Genomic DNA, 25,528 nt, shown 5'->3' on the forward strand with positions numbered 1-25,528 from the left:
AAAGGGCAGTAGGCCCATACTGAACACAAGCAAGTTTAAGCTCTTTCAGAGTTCTAAAAGGTACAGGTTCATGTTCTTGCACTAGTCTCCCTGTATCATCCTGTCTTTCTACAACAGGAAAATGGGTAAAGCCATCATTTATTGTTTCCCCTACATTTTGAGCCTGGTCTATAGATTGTTGGAGAGGGGATTTCCCAGATTTTGAGCTATAGACTCCACAATCAGCCCGATAAGGGAACGGAGGAGCAGAGAGTTGAATGTAGGAAGGAGCTGAGGGCAGCAGAGGCCCCGGGGCTAAGGCAGCCATAGCCATAGATTTTTCATCCCTCCTGTCATCCTCAGACTCCAAGTTATCCTCATATTCACATACCTCTGTTTCCAGCTCACCCTGATACTCTTCAGACAATGATTTGTTTTCATAGGGAAACATTTCTACATAAAGGTCCCTTATTTTTGGCCCTATCTGTCCCATAATCTTTTTTAAAAATTATTTTTATTTATTCATTTTAGAGAGAGACAGAGAAAGATAGAGAGAAGGGTGGAAGAGCAGGAAGCATCAACTCCCACATGTGCCCTGACTGGGCAAGCCCAAGGTTCCAAACTGGTGACCTCATGGTTCCAGGTCAATGCTTAATCCACTGTGCCACCACAGGTCAGGCTTGTCCCATAATCTTTTACTCCCAACTACACTTTCCCCCAAAACTTTTTTTACTCACTGTGTGCACTTCACTTTGGGGAGTTCCGTCACCTTCCTTCAGTTTTAGTTTCCCCATACTCAAGTCCCTGTTCGGGCCCCACTTGCCGCGGACCAGTGCGGCTCCTAATAATGGTGTGGAATTAAGGAAACACACTTATCAAAACAAAAACAATGGGACCAGGAGGACTCTTCAAAATGCCTGGCAGTATCCAAGTGCCCCATAGTCCCAGTTCACTTTATTATATAGTCAAATGCAAATCAAGGACCCTGATACAAAGTTGCACATCCAAGGCTAAGACAGGAACTCTCCCAAGGCATAAAACAGGATTTATTAGTGAAATCTACCAACATCTGAAAACAAACAAAGAGTCAGAGGAAGGGCATGTATATTGCTTCCAGCAACCCAAGGAAGCAAGTAGAGTGGGTGCAAAAATACTCAGCATCACAGCCAAATATGGATATAGAGGCGGGAGAACTTAGCCTTTTGTTAAGCCTCGAATCTACAATGGCTTTTTGCCATTTATGGTCCACAACACCTTACTACAATAGTTCCAAGAAATCAGACAATTTGAGAACCCTTCCAACTTCCACCACCCCAGGCTACAGGCTCCAACATTGCTGCTTTCCTTATACTGTATGTATATGGCTTAAGGTTTCCCAACATGGCGGCTCCCAAGCGTCACCAGGTGCTAGTGGTCACTGATGTATCACCTTCCTGGGTGTGCGAGAATCGCCTGTGTTTCTTTGAATGGTTCAGAGCCTCGTCAGCCGCCATAGTGGAACATTATACCTGGATGACGCTTTCAGGTGCCAAATAATTTCGAGGAAGTGGAGAGTTTACATTCCTCTTGAGCTACAGAGAGTCAAGTGTGTGTCCTCGTGTCCTTTCAGATTTTCCGAAATGTTTTATGTCATGGGAGGTTTGTCTCTCACATCTCAGAGTAGCTGACAAAACAGAGCAAAAGTGGTGCAGTGTGGACCCCTGGAATTATGGTGGTGGGAGGAGTGTGGAAGGAGCTCCCACGTTATTCCGAAGGAAGCAGGTGACTGCCTGTGGTTTGGGTCCTGTTGGGAAAATAAGCTTTAACAAATGTTTTTTAAGTTTGCTTGCTTATATTTTGCATTGGCCTGGGTAGTAGCCTTTGTAAGGCTGTGTTGTTTGTCTTCAGGGCGGCAGATTGTAAATTGCGGATTGCCTTTCTGTAGGAGGGGCCATGGTATGGCTAATGTTTGCTGGAGAAGCGTTTTTTCCCCCCTAGCAAACCTGGGTTGATGTTTATGACCCCATGCTCAAGGCAGTGACCTCAAAGTTTGGAACCTGGGTTCTCAGCATTCCAGACTGATGCTCTATCCACTGTGCGACTGCCTGGTCAGGCATTTTTTTTTCAAGATTTTATTTATTTATCACCTGACTAGGCAGTGGTGCAGTGGATAGAGCATCGGACTGGGATGAAGAAGACCCATGTTTGAGACCCCGAGGTCGTCAGCTTGAATGCGGGCTCATCTGGCTTGAGCAAAAGCTCACCAGCTTGGACCCAAGGTTGCTGGCTAGAGCAAGGGGCTACTCGGTCTGCTGAAGGCCCGCGGTCAAGGCACATATGAGAAAGCAATCAATGAACAACTAAAGTGTCACAACGAAAAACTAATGATTGATGCTTCTCATCTCTCTCTGTTCCTGTCTGTCCCTATCTATCCCTCTCTCTGACTCTCTCTGTTTCTATAAAAAGAAAAAAAAAGATTTTATTTATTTATCTTAGAGATATAGGAGAGAGAGAGAGAGAGAGAGAGAGAGAGAGAGAGGAAAGACAGCGGGAGGAACAGGAAGCCTCAACTTGTAGTTGCTCCTTATATTGCCTTGACTGGCCAAGCCTGGGGCTTCAAACCAGCACCCTGAGCATTTCATGTTGATGCTTTATCCACAGCATCACCACAGGTCAGGCCTCATGAGGTTTATAAGAAATTTATTGATGCATCTGCGAACAGATGGGCTGAGTAAAAAATGGCGTCAGGATTGAGTGCCCAGGCTTTTAAGCTTTTACAGGTTTAGTGAACAAGTCTAGCGAGATTAATTTTGGTGGAGAATTTTGAGACGGGGGTAGGATAATTAATGAGAAAATTGCCCCACTGGGGACATGGATGTGGGTGGTGAGGGGAGGTGGACTATCAGTCACTTTTGCTCAGGTGGAGAGAGAAGGAACTGCCGTGTTGCCAGATCACTTGAACCTGGCTGGCAGAAGATTTTTGGCAAGCGGCCCTAGACCCCAACCTAACAGGTACAGAGGTACTTTTTGAAGGAAAAGAAAGAAACAAAGTTGTTCTAGAAGCTAGTTATTTCTGAATTGTTAGGAAGATTTGTGTAAGGTGCAGAAGTTTTGTGCAGGGGAAAGAAACAAAAAGAGAAAGGATGGAGAAAGTAAACAGAGGTAAAAAAGGGACTACTCTAAGATCCCAGATAAGCAGAAAGCAGTTAGAGAAGATTGAGATGAGTATTTATCTACACCCCTAGAGAAAAAGAGAAAAAAGAGGCTGCAATGTTAAGACACATTTGACCTTGTACTACTAAAAGCCTGTACATTCCTGTAGGAAAAAATCTGCTTCCTCCTGTTATTCCTCAATACCTCACACTGCTGTTGTTTTTCAGAAAGCCACTGACCAAGGCTTTAGGCTAGGATGTGCTAGTCTGAGCACACTAGATGCACCAACCCCCTGTCAGCAGATGCCCGGGGCAGCAGCCCCCAGTGCCTGGAGCTAACACTCTCCAACCCCTGTCTGTTGTAGCTACTCTATCCACTGTGCCATCACTTGGTCAGGCTTCAAAAGCCATTCTTACCCTCTTCTCTGCAGAACTTCCTGTGCCATCATGTCTCTCTGTGCATAAATATGCTCATAGTCATTGTATTTTGTTCTTGTGGCTTGTCTATAGTACTATTATTTTGCTGTTATAATTAAACTAACTTTAAGTTTCATAACTGATACAGCATATATTTCCATTTTGTTATTAAAGCTGTATATAGCTGTTAGTTTAGGATTATGAATGGAATTTTATTGGGTGTATATATACATTTGGGAAACAAGACATTTTAAAATGCATGGGCTTCTGATAGTCATTTCCATAGTCAAACTCTCCATGTAGTATTTAAGTGTGTTAAAATTTCTCTCAACTTTATAAAAAAAATAGTCTTAAATTTTTAACAAATCTGACTGACCAGGCATGGGTGCAGAGGATAATGCATTGCACTGGGATGCATAGGACCCATATTCAAAACCCTGTGGTCACCAGCTTGAGCCCAAGGTCACTGGCTTAAGCAAGAGGCCATTAAGTCTGCTGTAGTTCTTATGGTGAAGACATATATGACACAGAAATCACAGAACAGCTAAAGAGCCTAAGTGAAGAATTGATGCTTCTCATCTCTCTCCCTTCCTGTGTTTCTGTCCCTTTTTTTTGTCTTGGATTCTAAAGAGAAAAAAAATTAAATTTGTTTATCAATTTTAGACAAAGAGGATGGGAGCAAAAGACAGGAAGAAATATTGATTTGTTTTTCCAATTATTAATGCATTCTTTGGTAGATTCTTGTATCTGCCCTGACTGGGGATGAAATCTGCATCATTGACATTTCTGGGTGACACTAACCAGCTAACCGGCCAAGGCTCAACATTTTTTGCTCAATATGGAATATTCCTTTTGGTGTTTAAAATGGTAGTTTACATACTCTGTTTTGTTTCTTGATGACCTGTGTGTCTGTCAGTTACTGGGGGAGGTATGCTGCAGTGTTGTACTATTAGTCTGGTCTGTTTATTTCTTCTTGTTTTGTGGTCCAGTTTCATGACACATTTCAAGGCTGTGTTGTTAGGTGCAAAGAATGGCAGGCTTTTAATAATTTCTTTTTCTTTTCAAGATTTTGTACATTGATTTTAAAGAGAGGACATAGAGAGAGAAAGGGTGGTGGTGGTGAAGAGAGGGAAGCATCAACTTATAGTAGTTGCTTCTCACTTGTGCCTTGACCAGGCAAGTCCAGGTTTTCAAGCCAGTAACTTCAGCATTCCGGGATAAAACCTGATTCATTGCAACCCATGGGTCAATAGAGGAAAGGAATTTCAGACTGTTACAAGGCAGTGAATTGAAACTAATACTAATGAGCATTGTTTTTCTTTCTCAGCAGTAACTTTAGGATATTCTGGTTCATTTTGTGTAAGAGTTTGGTTACAACAGATTACTTGTGTTGAGACTTTTTATGCTATATTTTTTTTTAATAGATACGTGAATTCCAAACTGCCCTCTTCATGTTCCGCTTATCTGTCAGACCTCACCCTTACTGGACTGTCACCCCTGAGACAGAGGAATTCCAGAAAGCTGATCAACCTGCCCCAAGAAGGAGCATTCCAGAAAGCTGAAATCCTAAAACAGTAAAAGGGAACATACCAGGACTTTTGCCTCAGTATCCCCCCAGGCTCTCCCAAACCCTATATAATTTGTCCTTAGTCTGTAACCGGTGCCCTTCTCCCCTGGAGAAGTGCCTGGCAGGGTTCCTTTCTTCCTTTCAATAAAGTTTGTTACTCTGGTCTTTTCAAACTCCCATGGATTCCAACATTTGGTGTTGAAACCCGAAACAGGGTACTAACTGCCTGGACGATCCCTCTTTGCCGTCTAAGCTTACAACCAGGGAAGCAATGAGCAGTGGCAGCTCGTCCCGGGCTTACTCCCTGATTCTGTTTGGACGTGTAATTGTAGGTCGATTGGCCGGAGATCTGTCCCTACCCTGAACCTCTGCTGGACCAGAAAGGTAAGGAGTTTCTCCCTTCCCTATCCTGGTTGGCTTTAATTCGACCCATAAGTCCCTAATCCATCGTCAGATGGTTTTCTCTGGTCAGCCTCACATTTTGAGGGATTTGCCATTTTTCTGTCCCAGGGACAGCACATTCCAAAAGTCTAAGCGCTTAGCCAAATCCCTCCACATTTGCTTTGAGCTCCTTCTTAGGTGGTGACGACCCCTCAGCAGGATGACTCCACATTCCCAGGAGAGCTTTCTCCTTTGAGATTGCAATTAGAGGTGGGGATGCCCTCTCTAGATCACTAATCTCCCCATTGGGCTCTTCAGAGTCAAAGCTGTCTGACCAAACCCCATTGGGCTGTCTTCTACTCATTTTCTTTTGCCATATTGCCTGGCAACAATATAAACTAGACAATGACTCCCATTGGCCTGAAAACGGGACATTCGATTACAATAGTCTGCAAGACCTTGACAACTTTTGCCACTGGATGGGGAGGGCATCAGAGATTCCTTACATGCAGGCTTTTCTTCTCCCTTCTCTCCTGTCCTTAATTTCTGTGCCACTTTTTCTACATGCAGGCCGTTTTTGGCCAAAGAAACCTCACCTAAAACCTCCACTCCTAATCTTTCCTTCTCCGTGGACTCCCAACTCTCTCCCCCTCCTGCCTGACCCCCAGGGGCACTCCTCTCTCGGGACCACTCTTTGATCCCTCTGCAAATCTCTTCCACTCGAGTCTCTTTCCTCCAAGAGCCCCCTCCCTTCAAAGAAACCTGTTTCTCATTCACCTGCATATACCACACTCTCTTTCTCCTCCCCTGCTGGTCGGGGGCCCCTCCCTTCTCCACAGTGTTCTTAAACACCTCCTCCCTCCTTACAGATGGACAGCTCTGTCTCTTTTTCTTCTTTGACTCATTCCCCCACTGGCTTCAGCTGTCTCTTTTTCTTCTTTGACCCATCCTTACCCCTCCTCAGAGACTGACTGTGCCTTCCACTACCCCTCGTCCTCTCCCCTCTCTTCAGACTAAATCTTTTTTTAATTTTTATTTATTCATTTTAGAGAAGAGAGAGAGAGAGAAAGAAAGGGGGGAGGAGCAGGAAGCATCAACTCCCATATATGCCTTGACCAGGCAGGCCCAGGGTTTTGAACTGGCAACCTCAGCATTCCAGGTCAACGCTTTATCCACTGTGCCACCACAGGTCAGGCCAGACAAAATCTTTTTGACTACTCTGACCACGTGGGGCCATCACCAACTTAATTTCCTCCTCCTCCTCCTCCTGCAGATTCTGACCCTCCTTCTTTTCTATCTAGCTGCTCACACTGTCCATCCATCTGTTTTCTCTCTTCTTCCCCTCTATGCTGACAACTCCCTGCTATCTTGAAAAAAAAAAAACCCCCACAAAGTTGTCTATTGAGCAGTGTGAGTGAGTAATCTGTTTTGTCTCTTTGTCAGAAAATACCTCTAGTATAATTTGATTTGAAACAAGTAAAGCATGCTCATTTAAATTCCTTAATTCATAATGTGTATCTGAAGTCTTTGTTTAATGTGTAACTGTGTCTGTTTCTAAGGCCTTAAACCAATAATTACTCACCTTTTAAACCAGGTTTACTCATCCCCACAGACTCTCCCTGCAATACCCTCATCCTTCCTGTTCAAAAACCTTCCGGGGCTTATCTCCTCATACAAGACTTACTCCTAATCAATGAGGCGATAGTTCTCCTCCATCCAGTAGTCCCTAATCTCTACAGGTTGCTGTCATGCATTCCCTCAAACACCACTCACTTCACAGTCCTGAACCTCAGGAATGCCTTCTTTGCCATTCCTCTACACCAGGGGTCTCAAACTCGCGGCCCGCGGGCTGCATGCAGCCTGCCGAACAATTTTGTGCGGCTTGCAGACTAATCCAAGGGCTTACTTAATTTTATCCAAAATATTTTGAACTTCATGGATTAGTCTGCGGGCCGCACAAAATTGTTCGGCAGGCCACGAGTTTGAGACCCCTGCTCTACACCCTGACTCTTACTTTCGGTTTACCTTTATTAAACTGACCAGGACACTAATGCAGCCCAACAACTTACATGGACTATTTTACCCCAGGGAATCAAAAACAGCCCACACCTGTTTCGGCAAGCACTAGCTCAGGATTTAGCAGCATGCAATCTCAAAACTAGTACTCTCTTACAATATGTAAATAACCTACTCCTCTGCAGCCACTCCCTGCCTGCCTCAAGGAGACACACTGCCACCCTTCTTAACTTCCTCACCATGAAGGGATATTGTGTCTTCTCTGCTAAGGCTCAACTTCATTCTCAGTCCGTAGTCTACCTGGGCATCGCCTTAACCCCCACCACCTGATGTCTCACCCTAGATCAAACTCAGACCCTCCGCAGTCTCTAACCACCTACCACCACAAATCAAATAATTTCTTTCCTTGATCTAATAGGCTTCTTTAGACACTGGATTCCCAATTTTGCTCTCTTAGACAAGCCTCTCAGTGAGATCTTCTGAGCATGGCTTTTAAGGTCTATAATGGCCAAGTGAGTAACAGAAAAGGCAAATAAGGCCAAAAAGAAGTCAGGAAATACCAGCTTTTGGCATACGCTCTTAAAGGCTCCAGCACCCTAAAGGGTTTCATAGAATTGTATCAGGGCCCTGCTCCAAAGTGGAAAGAAAGGTCACTGAACTGAAGCCTGCCAGGCTTCCCGGCCCCATCAAGGGATACATCCTTGCTATGGAAAGAGGGACATGAGAAGGTAAGCTGCCCCCTTGCTCCATGGAGGGAGGGTTCAGTCTCTTCTAGCCCTGCTCCAGCTACCTGTGTCCTGACCTTGCCCAGCATGCTGGGAATTGCTACTGAAGGCCCAAGGACATCGTACACAAGCCTAAGGTATTTCTTCCAAGTAGCAGATAAACTGATCTCATTTCTTGTAAACACAAGGGCCATCTACTATGCCTTGCCTGAATATTTGAGTTTTATTTATCCCTCAAAGATCTCTACTGTGGATATTGACAGTCTGACTTTGTTGCTTTATTTACTCCTTTATTCCTCTTGTCTCAATGTCCCATGCCTATTGTAGGCTGGGACCTACTGCTAATTCCAGCTAGAAGCAGTGGTCACTAGGACTTAAACTCTAACTGCAAAGTGTAGAAATGTAACCACCCTTTCCCTAAGCACTTCAGGATTTACAGATTACTCAGCAGACTGTTCAAAGACTATCCAAGAGACGCTTCCAGCAGTACATCACCCAAGGACTGACTTTCACGTGGACAGGTCTACACACCGTGATCCTGACAACTTCCACTGCTGTTAAGGGCCACTCTTTCCTCCATCTTGACCATCTGGAGCTCAGAAACAGAGAAACAAAACTGACCCCTTGTCCTTTTATTCTCTATTCACCTGTCAGCCTGCCTCACACAATCAGGGGCTTTCTACTCTTATTGAACCAACGCCCATATGTGTCTCCCTACTAATTGGACAGAAACCTGTACCCCAATCTATCTCACCCCAAGTATCAACCTAATCCCACCCCATGAGCCTCTTTTAATTCCTAGTACACTATTTGTCAATTTTGTCAAGGACCAAATGAGCTATACAGGTAATTTCTCTTCTTGTTGCTTTAAAAATTTCTATAAAAGTAGGTCTAAGGGCAGGGGGGCTGGCCACTTCCCTGTCTTATTCCTTCTCTCTCTCTCTCTCTCAAGTCCAGCGAATTTGTAAACATGGAATCAGTGGTTTCGCACAAACTGGGTGTCTTGACTATTGCCTTTCATTGGTCCATACACTCTCCTATTTATTTTTCTAACTTTTAGACCCTGCCTCTTAGGTTTGTTCACTAGTTTCTTACAGAACCTCATGCAGACCTTTGCCAATCAGAAAATTAAAAAAATATACCTAACTCTACACACCAACCCTGAACAACCTGCCCTCGCAAAACAGAAAAATCTGAAACCCTATATCAGCAAACCTCCTAAATCCTATCTTTTAACCCCTACAGGTCCCCTAACCCTAAAGCTCTCCCATATCTCTGAAGAACTAGGAGAATGAATAGCATTCACTTCTTAACGCTTCTCAGTATTTTTACCCTTCACATAGTAAGGGGACAAGATCGCTGGGTCTTCTTGGCTGAAGAAGAGCCTACAAATGGACACGAAACATTTCTTTTAGCTCAAGCTAACTGCTCTCTCCAGGGCTGCCAGGAAAAAATATCTCTAACTTTACCATGGAAGAACTTTCACCCCTGCTATACAACCCTCCTTATCTCTATATTCCTGATCTCCAAACACTTGTCCCTTTTTTATCAAGTTCCTACAGGCTTGGATGAGAGAAAGCTCTAGGATTACCTACAGTCAAATGCTCCTACACTCCTATTCCCCAATACCCCAAGGAGAACTTCACGAGGGAAATATCAAATAGGTAGGGATGACAGCAGGAAGAAGCCGCCCTTCAGCCCCATAAGTTCCCTCCTAAATGTTCTCCAAATTCCCTTCCTTTTAACCACACATACTCAGTCCTTCTAAAACTTACACCAACAATTTCCCTGTCTCTAAAAATCTCCACATGTCCTCCCATTCGAGAGGAACCAGACAAGCACATCTCATGAGGCTCATCCAGGAGACCATGTATCACCATGTCACTCTGTCCACTCAGCACTCTCAGCAAGGAATTCACAATTATTACCTCGCAAATTTTTTTTACTTCCTCACTCAGGTTTTCGAGGACATCGCCTGGTTCAGACCTAACAGCATGGAAATTGACAACCTTCTTAACTGAATGAGGGACTTGGCTTGGCAAGGTTCCCTTCTTGAGTTCTCTCCAGAAGAAGCAATAATTTTCCAATTTTTTCTCCTATTTTTCCTTGTCACCCCTCACTGTATATTATAAAATTAATAACTGTCTTTCTTTTATATGTAACCACAGAGTTGAGAAATGATAGATACGTGAATTCCAAACTGCCCTCTTGATGTTCCGCTTATCTGTCAGACCTCATCCTTATTGGACCATCGCCCCTGAGACAGAGGCAGGTTGACCAGAAAGCTGATCAACCTGCCCCAAGAAGGAGCATTCCAGAAAGCTGAAATTCTAAAACCATAAAAGGGAACATACCAGGACTTTTGCCTCAGTACCCCCTCTGGCTCTCCCAAACACTATATAACTCACCCCTAGTCTGTAACTGGTGCTCTTCTCCCCCGAGAAGTGCCCAGCAGGGTTCCTTTCTTCCTTTCAATAAAGCCTGTTACTCTGGTCTTTTCAAACTCCCATGGATTCCAACACTTTTTTTTCTTTTCTTAATTTTTCTAGAGATTGAGAAAAATAAAGGGACAGATAGAGAAAGACTGACTAGAAGGGAGAGACATGAAAAATATCAACACATAGTTTCTGCACCTTAATTGTTTATTGATTGCTTTCTCATACATGCTTTAAGGGTGGGGTTTCTGCAGTGACCATCACATCATCAGGCTGGTGACCTTGGGCTTCAAGCCAGTCACCATAAGGTTATGTCTGCGAGCCCATGCTCAAGCTGGTGAGCCCATGTCCAAGCTCAGTGAGCTCATTATGAAGCCCAATGAGCCCACATGCAAGACAGCTACCTTGGACTTTTGTATCTTGGTCCTCAGCATCACAGGCAACGCTCTGTGCACTGCACCACTGCCTGGTCAACCATGATGTATCTTTTTCTAACTTTTATTTCAAGCTTTCCATATCATTATGTTACTTACATGTCACCTATAATACGATGTTATTTGATTTAAAATTTTTTTTGAATGTGACAGTATGTAATGTAACTGATAGAAATGCTTATTTTTTATATTTAATGTAATTTTTCATCTCTTTTAAAACAAGTAATCTAAATGTATTGCAGTTGTTTATATTGTTCTTTTTTCTGTTTCTTCCTTTCTTCTATTTTTGGTCTTATTTTAAATAATTTTCTAAATTGTACTGATTTATAATTTTAGAGAGAGAGACAAAAAAAAGATTAAGTTGTTTTATTTATTTATTTATGCATTCATTGGTTGCTTCTCACATGTGCCGTGACTGGTGATCACACCTGCAACCTTAGCATATGGAGAAGACACTCTTAACCAACTGAGCTACTGAACCAGAGTGCGGATGAGGTTTTACAATTATAGTTCCCACATCTGTAAGGATAGAAATTAAGACAGCTGTTAGTTTTCATCCTGACAGTAGAGATGATGTATAGCATGAAACTTTATTAAATCTTTGTGATAATTGATATCTTTTTTATATGAATGATATCTTGACACTCTTCTACAACAATATAGGGATCTCAAGGCACTTCAACTACATTTACCATGTTCCAATTTATTTACATTGTTGTGTAGTTCTGGGGTTTTTTTTGTTTGTTAATTTGTTTTTACAGGAACAGAGAGAGAGTCAGAAAGGGATAGATTGGGACAGACAGACAGGAACGGAGAGAGATGAGAAGCATCAATCATCAGTTTTTCGTTGCGACACCTTAGTTGTTCATTGATTGCTTTCTCATATGTGCCTTGACCATGGACCGTCAGCAAACTGAATAACTCCTTGATTGGGCCAGTGACCTTGGGTCCAAGCTGGTGAGCTTTTTGCTCAAGCCAGATGAGCCTGCACTCAAGCTGGCAACCTCGGGGTCTCGAACCTGGGTCCTCTGCATCCCTGTCAGATGCTCTATTCACTGTGCCACCACCTGGTCAGGCTGGTAGTTCTGTTTTTTTAAATGTATGTTTGGAACCTTTGTTGTAAAGTAACCAAACCTCAAATCAGCAGGCTCACATAGAGACACCAAGTCCAGATGAGTTTTGGAAAAGTTTTATTAAAGGAGTAAATTTATCACATATAGCTTACATGAGGCAGCAGTCCCAAATTGTGTGTTCCTATAGTATTCTAGGGGCTAGTTATATACCCTTAATTATACATGGGCAGGGGAAAAGCCTGACATCATGGCATGAGCTTATAACCTTTGTTTTCACCTATACAGGTTTGGGAAAAGAATGAAGGGGGATGAGACACAATTCATTAGCAAGTTTATAACATTCATCTACAGGATTCATAAAAAGACGTTCTACACATTAAAACTTACAAGGTAACACAGTGGTAAAAATGTCACTTTACATATTAAAAGATATTCCTATATTTTCCAGTGTTCATTTGCTATTCCTTTGTTTTAAGATATATACATTAACTACAGCTTTCAAGAGGGGAGGGGTAGTTTCTATGGGGACAAATGCCTGCAAATAACCCATCAATATAAGGAAAGGTTTAATTTAATTTTTCTTTTCCTGCACCTGGCTAGCTATTCACTCACTTCCTTATAGGTGTGGGGGAAGGTCAGAGAATCCAAATCTCCTTCCCCTCTGCATTTACAATACACTGCTATCGGCAATCCTCATTTTGATGCTAATCACACAAGTACAAAGATCATTTTTAAAATCTCTGCATGCCTAGCCCAAATTAATAAAATGTTCTTTAAGCTTCCTAAAATATTAATATTAATTTTGTAGCTTTTGGTAACTTACAACACCTTAGGTATTATAATTATTGCTTAGGAGACAGTCCTACCCTGGTGGCACTGTGTCCATCTAATATGTCAAGGTTGAAGGTTTGATCCTTGCTCAGGGCACCATTGGAGTCAACTAATGAATGCGTAAATGGGTTAAACAATAAATCTATGGTCCTCTCTCTCTCCCCTATGGTATCTCTCTCTTTCTCTGTTTTTTTTCTCTCTCTCTCTCTTGCTGTCTGATTCTCTCCCTTGCTCACTTATTCTCAAATCAATAAATTGATGCTGGACCAAGGTTCCACCTCTGAGCAAAACAGCCAAGGCTCTAGGGCCATAATTTCTATATAACATTTAAATACTAATTCTACTACTTACTGACATTTAGTAAGTTTACAGTTGTAACAACATCAAGATTCAGTTTTTTGTTTTGTTTTGGGTTTTTTTTTCTGAAGCTGGAAACAGGGAGGCAGTCAGACAGACTCCTGCATGCGCCCGACCGGGATCCACCCGGCACACCCACCATGGGGTGATGCTCTGCCCATCTAGGGTGCTGCTCTGTTGCAACCAGAGCCACTCTAGCGCCTGAGGCAGAGGCCATGGAGCCATCCCCAGTGCCTGGGCCATCTTTGCTCCAATGGAGCCTTGGTTGCAGGAGGGGAAGAGAGAGACAGAGAGGAAGGAGAGGAGGAGGGATGGAGAAGCAGATGGGCGCTTCTCCTGTGTGCCCTGGCAGGGAATCAAACCCGGGACTCCCGCACGCCAGGCCGACGCTCTACCACTGAGCCAACCAGCCAGGGCCAAGATTCAGTTTTTAGAAATTTTATGACCTCATACAAAAAGGAATTGGATGGTTGTATTATTATTGTTATGTTTTGTAAATCATTTGTAAATTGTAAGTACAATTTTTTACCAGATACATAATGTGAGAATATTTTCTCACAATCTCTGGCTCTAGTCTACACTATCTTAAATGTTTGTTCTTCTGTATCCCTTCCTTTCTGTCTGTCCCTGTCTGTCTGCCTTTCTGTTTGTCTCTCTTTCACTAAAAAAAAAAAAAAAAATGAAATGAATTTAGTTACTTAGGTGCATGTACTTCTTTCTAGCTATATGTGAAAATGTGCTTAGTGGGTGCATTTTCTCTTTCTAAGAAGTAATTCCTGAATGTATCCTTAGTTATCTTTCTTACTTTGTAGTTTACACTTTTTCTTATCTCACGCATTGGCTTCTTCTCCAGTACAAAATAAAAAGCTGGGATTTTAGTGGACATTTGTATCCCTCGTGTAGCCTTGTCAATTATTCACCTGCCTCAGTGTCTGCAGGTGACAGTTTCTATGAGGGTAAAATCATAAAATATAATTTATCTAGGATTACTAATTTTATGTCATAAAAATATTTATTGTATGTTTTTATTTCTTACAGTTTAGAGAGAGACGGGAAGGAGAGAGACAGAAACATGAACTCACTTCTGTATGTGCCCTGCCTGCGATTAAACTGGCAACAACTCTGTACCACAATGATGCTCTACCCAACTGAGCTATCCCAGCCAGTGCTGTAGTATTCTTTAAGACAAAAAAAGTCTATTTAATGTGGTTTATATCTGCCATTAATTATTTTTCTTCTGTCACAGAGTAAATAATGTTTTTCTCTCCCACCCCTCTTGCTTCCTTTCTACTTACTGAAATCAATGAATAAGAATTTTAAAAGGTTTACACTTGATATTTCTTGTTTTAATAAAAATGATATTAAAATATTTTAATTTTATTTATTGAATTAGAGAAGAAAGCACTGAGAGATAAGAAGAGAGAAACATACAACATTTTGTTGTTCCACTTATTTATGCATTCTTTTTTTTAAAGATTTTATTTATTGATTTGAAAGAGAAGAGAGAGAGGGAGGGAAAGAGGAAGGGGGATAGGAACAGGAAGTATCAACTCATAATAGTTGCTTCTTGTATGTGCCTTGACCAGGCAAGCCTGGGGTTTTGAACCAGTGACTTCAGCGTTCCAGGTCAACGCTTTATCCACTGTGCCACCACAGGTCAGGCATATTTATGCATTCTTGGTTGCTTGTACGTGCTCTGACCAGGAGTGAAACCCACAACCATGGCTTCTCTGCCTGGTGCTCTAACCACCTTAGCTAACCTGATACGGTTTAAATGAGTTTTTAAAAATTTTTTCCACTGATTAAAGAGAGAGAGGAAGGGAAAGAATGAGGAAGAGAGAGAAGCATCTTGTCCTTGTTCCACTAAGTCTTTCTGTGTCAGTTGTGCACTCATTCATTGCTTGTCCTTCCAATATGGCAAGGTTGTGGGTTTGATCCTCGCTCAGGGCACATACTGGAGACAAATAATTAATGCATAAATGGGTGTAACATCAGATCTATGGTTCTCTCCTCCAATCTTTCTCTCTCTTTCACCAATGAATCAATAAAAATTCAGCCCTAGCAGCAGCTTAGCTCAATCAGTTAAGAGTTTTTTTTATGAATTGATAAGGTTGCCAATTCAATCCTTGGCTAAGTTATACACAAAAAGCAAACAGTGAATGCATGACTGATTAAAAATGTGAATTCTTTCCTTTCCCCTCCTTTTTTTCTCCCTTCCTCTTTCTGTCTCTAAAAACAAAACAAAACAAAACAAAAAAACAACAAACCCTGGCCAGCCTGACCAGGTGATGGCACAGTGGATAGGGCGTCAGACTGGGATGTGGAGGACCCAGGTTCGAGACCCCGAGGTCGCCAGCTTGAGCACGGGCTCATCTGGTTTGAGCAGAGCTCACCAGCTTGGACCAAAGGTTTCTGTCTCGAGCAAGGGGTTACTCGGTCTGCTGCAGCCCCATGGTCAAGGCACATATGAGAGGGCAATCAATGAACAACTAAGGTGTTGCAACAGAAAAACTAATGATTGATGCTTCTCATCTCTCCTCCATTCCTGTCTGTCCCTATCTATCCCTCTCCCTGACTCTCTCTCTGTCTCTAAATCAAAAAACAAAACAAAACAAAAAAACCCTGGCCAAATAGCTTGATTGGCTGGAGCATCATTTTGGAGCACAGATGTTGCCGGTTTGATTCCCCAGTCAGGGCACATCCAGGAGAAGCTCTATGTTCTTGTCTTCATCCTCTTGGCTCTCTTAAAAAATAAATAATAATAAAAGTAAAGTACAGTGCAGGCGATGTGCCCAGACATTGTTTTCTTCCTGAATTGGGTGCATTCATGGGGTGTGCAGAAAAGTTCTAGGAAGAATCTGGCACACATGGTTTAAGGAAAACAGTGCCCAGATCCCCTCCTTCCATGTGGTCAGCTTTGTATGAGTGATTTTTCTGAGACTCCCCTGCCAATAAGGATGGTGCAGGGCTGGTTGTCATTGCCTGGATCTCTGTTGACAGTGATCCCACTTAAACTCCACAGGATAATGGGGTCCTCCACCACAATTGGAAGCTGAGGCTTTATTGGCCAGAAGGATAAACTTCGGGGACACGGTGTAAAGGGCACTAGTGATACTGTGGTCACTGTGAAGGTGAGTGCATCTGGCCCAGAGGAAATGTACCAGTCACTGAATATTCCTCCTCAATCCACAGGTCCTGACTCCCTGGAGCAACAGAATCACGGGGAGCAGGAAGACATTGTAGAATTGGGTGTCAGCAATTCTTGCAACAAACCCACCTGAAGACAAGTTTCTGAGCTGAAATTTAGAGCGGAACTCCAACATTTCAACACACCAAGACACACCACTCTATTTCCAGCTTTTTCCAACAAGAGAAGAAAATGATTCTGGCTCAGGTGACTGTGTGCTTTTTCTTTTCTTTTGAGAGAGAGAAAGAGGGAGGGAGCAAGTCAGATAGGAAGGGAGAGAATTGAGAAGCATCACCTTGTAGTTGAGACACTAGTTATTCATTGATTGCTTCTCTTACTTACATTGACCACGAGATGGGGCTTAAGCTGAGCCAATTATTTTTGCTCAATTTAGCAATCTTGGTCTCAAGTCAAGGACCTTGGTCTTTAAGCCAGCAATTCTTACGCTCCAGCCAGCAATACTGAAATAATTTCATTAATCTTACTCACAGGCCAGAGACCCCACACCAAAGCTGGCGAACAAGGGTGCTCAACCCAGGGTTCTGAGTTTTTAACCATGGTTCTCAGATCCCTAGTTGACATTTTCTTCCCTCCACCACTGCCTGGGTAGGCATTTGAGTTTTTTTAATCTTTCCTTTTCTTCATCATGGGTTTGTAGAGGAGTATAAAACACTACTTCAGTTAATCTGAGAAGTACTGAAATATATCAGTAGAATGTCTCCTTCACATCACACAGTCTTTTAATCAGATGAATGCATGGATTACTGAATGCACAATTGTATTTCTTTGCCATCATCAAAAGCACATCACACCATTAAACAGAACGATGTTTTACAGGAATGCCTGACATTTCACGATGTGGCCGTGGATTTCACCCGGGATGAGTGGTGGCTCCTGGACCCCAATCAGAAGGACCTGTACAGGAACGTGATGTTGGAGATCTACAGCAACCTGGTGTCAGTGGGTGAGGACAGCTCCCCTGTGTCACTTAGAAGATGTTCTGCCAGTGGCTTATTTCCCTTCAGATGCTTAACTCTCATGAATAAGTACTTCTCTGAAAGGTAGAACCTCAGATCCTTCTATTACCTTAGAGAAGAAGGTATAATATGTTGCGTCCTGAGACAAAAGACTTTGTGTTACAGATGTGAAGTTTGTTAATTTTTAAAGGTAGTATTCTTCCTCTTGACCAATAGAAGCCCAGTTCAGTAAGCTTAAGTTTTGTGTCATTTTTCCCTCTGAGCAGGGCATCAATCCAGCAAACCAGACGCGCTTTCCAAGTCGGAGCGAGGGGAAGAACCGTGGACAGTAGGGGATGAACCCCAACATCTGCTCTGTCCAGGTGAGTGAGTGAGAACCAGCAAGGTGGGGGACCAGGGAGTCAGAGAAGGTGTCAGAGCCATGACAGTGAATGAGGAAACCAAACCATCCCTATATAGATGAGAGCCTTTTTTATTTGTAGAAAGTCAGAGGAAAAGATACCATTTTTTTTTCTCTTCCGAGCAACAATCCCTGTTCACTTTATCTACATATTGTTTCATATATGTAGTTTCCTCTTCCTGGGATTCAAAGGTCATTCTGTCCTTTGTCCACGGCCACAGTGTCTCTTCCTGTGTTAGCCCCTTTTAATATGACATTCCATTTTTGTTGCTTCTCTGGAAAGACCGTACTTTGAAATGACTACTGGGCCTTCCTGCCCTGTCTGGAAACAGCGATTTATTTTCATAACTTCAGCCCCACCTTGGAGGCTGTGTCCCCGTGACAGCCTGCTTTCCATACTGCATTTATGTTGTTCTTTGTCCACCTTCTTCAAAGGAGTTTTATACTCAGTTCTCATCAGTCTTGAATATTTACTCAATTCTTATAAATGAACTCTTATTTTCTGTAAGATCAGTCCCAAATTAACATCTTCTTCAATACTTTCTAATATTTATATCCGTCCTGTGCAGTGTATTCATTGTCATGGTCGCTGGCCTCTGACTTCTCAATTTCTGTGTGAGAACAAGAATCACCATAGTTCCATTCTTTTTTTATATTGAGTTTATTTTTCTGCACTAGACATTTTAAATTCTATCCATCAAGCATCACTTTGGATGTTACCTCTATGCTGAGCTCTCCTGTTTCTTTCTTTTAAAAAAATTATTCTTTTTCCCTCTCTCCTAATGGTCTATCCTGTTCATTTAATTAAGAAGAAAAGTTCCTGTTAACATGTTACAAGTGTTCAAGGCCCATTAGGTTTTTTATTTATTTATTTATTTATTTATTTATTTATTTATTTATTTATTCATTTTAGAGAGGAGAGGGAGAGACAGAGGACAGAGAGAGAGAAGGGGGGAGGAGCTGGAAGCATCATCTCCCGTATGTGCCTTGACCAGGCAAGCCCAGGGTTTCAAACCGGCGACCTCAGCACTTCCAGATCGACGCTTTATCCACTGCGCCACCACAGGTCAGGCAAGGCCCATTAGGTTTTAACATATGTAAGCTTCAAGTGCCATTTTTCCTAATTTTCCTAAATCAGATTTTCATTGTTAGATTTTATTGCTGCATTCACTTTCCTACATGATTCAGGTTCTCTTTTTCCTAGGACTCTGGAGAGTGAACGAGCCTCTACAGAGTCACCTCAAAGTCCAAGCATTGTGAAGAGTGGGGAGGAGTGCTGTGAACCTGATATGTTCACAAATATTGTTAATCTGATTGAAAGCCTTTTCCTATTGAAGCAACATTGTGATATTTTGGAGATATGTGGAAAACCTTTAAAGTCAAAAGTAAGTTTTGAAAACCTAACTGGAAGTTTTAAATTAAAGAACTCTGTTCATTTAAATGGAGGTGAGACATCCATTCTGCATGATAACCATGAACAATTTTACACTGAAATTAGGTTGCATCCCAGTACAAAAATCCATCAAAAATAAGTCCCTGGTCATTCAGCAACAGAGAACTGACAGTGTTGAGAAAGCCCACATATGCACTGAATGTGGGAAAGCCTTTGTCAAGATGGCTCAGCTCACTGATCATCAGAGATATCATACTGGAGAGAAACCTTATGGATGCAGTCAGTGTGGGAAAGCCTTCCCCAGAAAATCTAGGCTCACTGAACATTGGAGAATTCATATAGGATTGAATCAGTATGAATGCAGTAAATGTGATAAAACCTTCAATACACCACTGTTGAATATACATCAGAAAGCTCACGTGGCAAAAAAAACCCATGCAGATGTAGTCAGTGTGGGACAGCTTTCAGTTACAGGGATCAGCTCATTGATCATCAGCATCCTCATACAGCAGAGAAACCCCATGGATGCATTCTATGTGGGAAGAAATTTTCTTCAAAGTCTTATCTTCATAAACATCAGAAAACTCATACAGGAGACAAACCTTATAAATGCAGTGAATGTGGGAAAGGCTTCCTCAGGAAAAGTCATCTCATTACTCATCATCGAACACATACAGGAGAGAAACCATATGGATGTAGTCTATGTGAGAAGACCTTCTCTGGAAAATCTCATTTACATCAACATCAGCAAACTCATAGAAGAGATAAATTTTACACATGCAGTGAATGTGAAAAAATCTTCTTAATTAAGCACAATCTCATCATCCATCAGTGAAATCGTTCAGGAGGGAAACCATATGTATGCAATGAATGTGGAAAAGGCTTCCCAGAGAAGTCCAAACTGAGTGTACATAAACAGACTCATACACAAGACAAGAACTATATGTGTAGTATATGTGGGAAAGGCTTCTGATGGAAGAGCAGGCTGCTTGTGCATCAACAAACTCATACAGGAGAGAAGCTGTATGAATGCAGTGAATGTGGAAAAGGCTTTTCAGTGAAAAGCCAACTGCTTGTGCATCAACAGACTCATACGGAAAAGAAGCCGTATATTGCAGCAAATGTCAAAAGGGATTTCAAGAGAAAAGCAAGCTGTTTATACATCAAAGGACTCATAGAGGAGAGAAGCCATATGTATGCAGTCAGTGTGGAAAAGGCTTTATAGAGAAGCGCCCACTGATTTTACATCAAAGGACTCATACGGGAGAAAAGCCCTACGTATTGAATATGGAGAAAAGCCCTATGTAGTGAATATGGAAAAAGCTTCTCATTGAAGAACACACTGATTGTACATCAAAGGACTCATTTAGGAGAGAAGCCTTTTTTATGCAGTCAATGTGGAAAAGGCTTTTCACCGAAGGGAAAGCTGACTGTACATCAAATGTTTCATACGGCAGAGAAGCCCTATGCATGCAGTGAATGTGGAAAGGACTTCTGAGTGAAGGCAAACTGTACATCAAAGGACTCATATGGGATAGAATTACTATGTATGCAGTGTATGTGGGAAAGGTTTTCTCAAAAGATTGCTCTCACTGTATATCAGCAAGTTCATTCCTTAGTAAAACTGTTACTATGCAGTGAAAGTGGAAAAGCCTTCCTCATATAGAGTATTATATATATACGTATCCAAACTCATGCAGAGAAGCTAAACAGATGCGGTGATTATTGTGAAGTCTTTTTGTTTTTAAAGATTTGATTTATTGATTTGAATGAGATGGTTAAGAGCCATGCTAGAGTGGAGTCAGAAACATGAACTTCTAGCAGTTCCTTCTCATCTGTGCCAGGATGAGGCGTATCGGGGCTTTCAAACCAGCATCCTCATTCTCGTCTCTGCTTCCTGACTTTCTCATACTTGTCTCTGCTTCTGTTTTCTGTGTATCAATAAATACCTGTAGATACTGTGGGTTCAAACTGTACATATGAAACCTTTTATGGAATCAGGAGGCAGTGTTCCCTAGGCCGTCGGTGCACTTTATCTGGTCTCAGAGTAGTTACTGTCTTAGCACCAAGTTCTTGTAACCAACACCACAAGAGGAATTTCTAAATGTTTTTTCATCACAAGTTTCCTCATACTTTCCATTGATGGTAACATTATTTTTTCCATCCCTAAGCCTTGGCATCACAGCTTTATTTTCATCTGTAAAGTAATTTATATAGAGAATTAGAAAATGGAGTCCTTTACAGGTATCCTTTTCAGATCACCAATATGACCTAGTGAGATACACTAAATACATTCATAGGGCTCTCTGTCCCCAGTTCCTGGCACAGAGCTCCTGACACCCTTATCAGTGCCTAAGTGACAACAGAACCAACAGCATCTTTTGTTATATTGGGTGACTCATTCAAAATTTAAGCCCCACCACACACATCCAAAGGGGCAGGTGTCTGGAAATAGCATGAATAAATTATGCCCACTTGAGAAAGCCAGCAGAAAATAAACTCCCTATGAGAGGGATTTCAGAGAGCTTCTAGGTGGGTGAACACATCCCAGTGCTGGAAGTGTGATGTACCCAAACCACATCGGGGCACGAGCTCCTGTGCTTGGGACCCTCCCAGACCTTGAGCTGTGCATCACTTCATCTGGCTGTTCACCTATAATTTTTATGATACCCTTTAATAAAGTGGAAACATTATTGTCTTTGGTTTTGTTTTGTGACGTGGGCCACTCTGGGAAATCAACTGAACCAGAGGAGGCGTTGTGGGAACCTCCATTTGAAGCCAGGTCAGAAGGTGTAGGTGACCGGGAGAGCTACTTTATTTGTTTGGCTTCTGAAGTGACCTGGAAGCAGAGTGTGGCCCTGAGCCATTGCCTGTGGGATTTGATATTATTGGGTAACAATTAAGATATATTAATGGCACACAGCTGGTGTAAAAAAATTTTTATGTAGGGCATCCCCTCGCCTAATGAAACACACATGTTGGGTGACCAGGAGTATTGTGAGTGCGGCAGTAGTGAGAGTAGAGAAACCAAGGAGGACTGCACTGAATGTGTTTTAAAAGTGGGCCTCGGCCCTGGCCGGTTGGCTCAGTGGTAGAGCATCGGCCTGGCATGCGGGAGTCCTGGGTACGCGATTCCCGGCCAGGGCACACAGGAGAAGCGCCCATCTGCTTCTCCACCCCTCCCCCTCTCCTTCCTCTCTGTCTCTCTCTTCCCCTCCTGCAGCCAAGGCTCCATTGGAGCAAAGTTGGCCCGGGTGCTGAGGATGGCTTTTTGGCCTCTGCCTCAGGTGCTAGAATGGCTCTGATCGCAGCAGAGCGACGCCCCAGATGGGCAGAGCATCGCCCCCTGGTGGGCATGTGGGGTGGATCCTGGTTGGGCACATGCGGGAGTCTGTCTGACTGCCTCCCCGTTTCCAGCTTCAGAAGAAAAAAAAAATAAATGTGGCTCTCAATTTATTTCAGCTGAACATCCAGCCCAAAGGTCTTTGGATTCTTTTGTGACATACACACATCATCACACCTGATGGAAGCTGGATTCACCCTCGCTGCTCCTGTGTAACATCTGTACTGTCAACTTTTTGTTGTGACTAAAGTGATGAACAAGATGCACCCTCTGCCATGTTGCTCTTGGATATATTCCAGCCTGTGATAATTTAAGCAGTTCCTCTGTGCTTGTGACCACCCCTTGGGAAGAAAAGAAGGCATTGGGAGCCTCTAAGACATTTATGTTTTATTTCACTTGACAGTTATGGCAAATGTTATGGTCACACCCATCAGAAACTTTTTAATACATTCTATGACATCGGGGAACTTGTTCAAGGCCAGAACTTGGAATTCCAGAAGAGAGCCTGAGATGTGGCTACACAGTTCCTCTAGCAACAGGCAAGGAGGGACTTGGGGACAGAGCACCACATTGGAAGTGGTTATTACTAGTGTTCAGCCTCTGGGTGCTGCCATTGGAGGATTCAGAGGCTCGAGGTCTTGTGAGCAGGATTCTCTGTGGATCCGAGTGAAGGGCCTGTGAATTTGGTGAAGCAGGAATGCATACAAATTGTCATTTGGGGATTTATGTAGATTCAGTCTCTGAAGATCTAGGCATCAGTGTATGTGTTTTGATTAAGCCGTACTCTGCAGAGGTTAACAACTGAACATCTGAAGGTCAAGGCTTATGGTTTCCATGTCAACTATGTTTAGGCTTGTTGATGGAAAACTGCCATATGTGTAGCATGAACCATTTGTCTAAGCAATAAATCTAAATCTAATTTCATTTAAATGTCTGAGGAGTGTCAATGTACAAGAGTTTCTGTGGTAAATTTCAGATTGAATTTGAAGACACTGGGAAGTGCAAGGTGTGTTTGTGTTCAAGGATTTATCAAGTTTTAAAATTTATTTTTAGTGAGGAGAGAGAGAAAGAGATACAGAGAAGGGCAAGAGGAGCAGGAAGCATCAACTCCCATATGTGCCTTGACTGGGCAAGCCCAGGGTTTCCAACGTGTAACCTCAGCTTTATTGGTTAACACTTTACCCACTGAGACACCATAGGTCAGGCCTTCAGATCTTAGGAGTCTGAAAGTTTTAGAAACCATAGCCCCAGAATAGTAAAAATTTTGAAGCTCAGGTTTTGGATATTGGAAACATTTTAATTTTTCAAGTTCAAATTTCCTACTAAAATTTTGACTCCTATGGCATTTGAGGTCTTGCTCCTTGTCATATGTTCTCACTTTGGTTCAAATCAACTCTTCCAAAAAGTTGAGTCTTCTACATCTATGTGACTTGATGTCTTCACAAATCTGAGTAGTTCACCATGATCGAGTGGTGTTTCTAGAAGTAAAGAAATATTTTTTTAACTTCCAGGAAAGTTTCTTCTTTGACTTTTTTTTAAATTTTTTTATTTTTTTTTATTTTTTTTTTTACAGAGGCAGAGATAGGGACAGACAGACAGGAACAGAGAGAGATGAGAAGCATCAATCATCAGTTTCTCGTTGCGCGTTGCGACTTCTTAGTTGTTCATTGATTGCTTTCTCACATGTGCCTTGACTGCGGGCCTTCAGCAAACTGAGTAACCCCCTGCTGGAGCCAGCGACCTTGGGTCTAAGCTGGTGAGCTCTTTGCTCAAGCCAGATGAGCCCGTGCTCAAGCTGGCGACCTCGGGGTCTCGAACCTGGGTTCTTCCACATCCCAGTTTGATGCTCTATCCACTGCGCCACCACCTAGTCAGGCTGACTTTGTTTTTTAAGTGAGAGAGAAGGGATGATAGGGAGATATACCTCTATGTGCACCACAACCAGGATTCACTGTTTGTTGCAATAGTGATGGGGATTGTCTTCTTAATTACTCTTTCAGACAGATCATTGTTGGTGTATAAAAATACCTCTGATTTCTGAGTATCAATTTTATATACTGCTATCTTGCTGAATTCAGTTATCAGGTCCAGTAGTGTTTTGACTGCGACTTTAGGGTTTTCTATGTACAGTATCATATTATCAGCAAATAATGATAGTTTTACTTCTTTTCCAATTTGGATACTTTTTATTTCTTCTTCTTGTCTGATTGCTGTGGCTAGGACTTCCAAAACTATGTTGAATAAGAGTGGTGAAAGTGGGCACCCCTAGCTTGTATCTAATCTTAAGGGGATTGCTTTTAACTTTTGCCCATTGAGTATGATGTTGGCTATGGGTCTGTCATAGATGGCCTTTATCATGTTGAGGTATGTTCCCTGTATTCCCACTTTGCCGAGAGTATTTATTATCATAAATGGGTGCTGGATTTTATCAAATGCTTTTTCTGCATCTATTGATATCATCATGTGGTTTTATCTCCTTCCTTCATTTTGTTTATGTGATGACTCACATTGATTGATTTGTGAATAATGTACTAGCCTTGCTTCCCAGAATAAATCCCACTTGATCATGATGTATGATTTTTTTCATGAATTGCTGGATCCAGTTTGCTAATATTTTGTTGAGATTTTTTTTTTGCGTGTGGCAGAGACAGAGAGAGGGACAGATAGGGACAGACAGAAAGGGAGAGAGATGAGAAACATCAATTCTTCATTGCAGCTCCTTAGCTGTTCATTGATTGATTTCTCATATGTGCCTTGACCGGGGGGCTACAGCAGACCGAGTGACCTCTTGCTCGAGCCAGTGACCTTGGGCTTAAGCTGGTGAGCCTTTGCTCAAACCAGATGAGCCTGCACTCAAGCTGGCGACCTCGGGGTCTTGAACC

General features: G+C 42.4%; 2 protein-coding genes across 4 annotated transcripts in view; both read left to right on the plus strand.

Moving 5' to 3' along the window:
• LOC136399222 (zinc finger protein 615-like) overlaps positions 1-25,528 on the plus strand; it is a 265,085-nt gene that overhangs the window by 173,767 nt on the left and 65,790 nt on the right. Inside the window, exon 1 of one of the 3 annotated variants that reach the window (XM_066374210.1) lies at positions 17,786-17,872. The exons of the other annotated variants lie outside the window; for them this stretch is intronic. The gene's annotated coding sequence lies outside the window, so the exon portion shown is untranslated. Of the gene's footprint in view, positions 1-17,785; positions 17,873-25,528 lie in introns of those variants that run through there. 3 annotated transcript variants of the gene reach the window in all.
• On the plus strand, positions 1,360-20,611 carry LOC136397119 (zinc finger protein 615-like). Its single transcript, XM_066371711.1, is given in 8 exon segments — positions 1,360-1,504; positions 17,336-17,497; positions 17,777-17,872; positions 19,099-19,421; positions 19,423-19,666; positions 19,813-20,007; positions 20,152-20,412; positions 20,415-20,611. Coding segments are annotated over 8 exon segments (1,623 nt in total).

Source organism: Saccopteryx leptura, chromosome 3, assembly GCF_036850995.1.
Source record: "Saccopteryx leptura isolate mSacLep1 chromosome 3, mSacLep1_pri_phased_curated, whole genome shotgun sequence".
Lineage (NCBI taxonomy): Eukaryota > Metazoa > Chordata > Mammalia > Chiroptera > Emballonuridae > Saccopteryx > Saccopteryx leptura.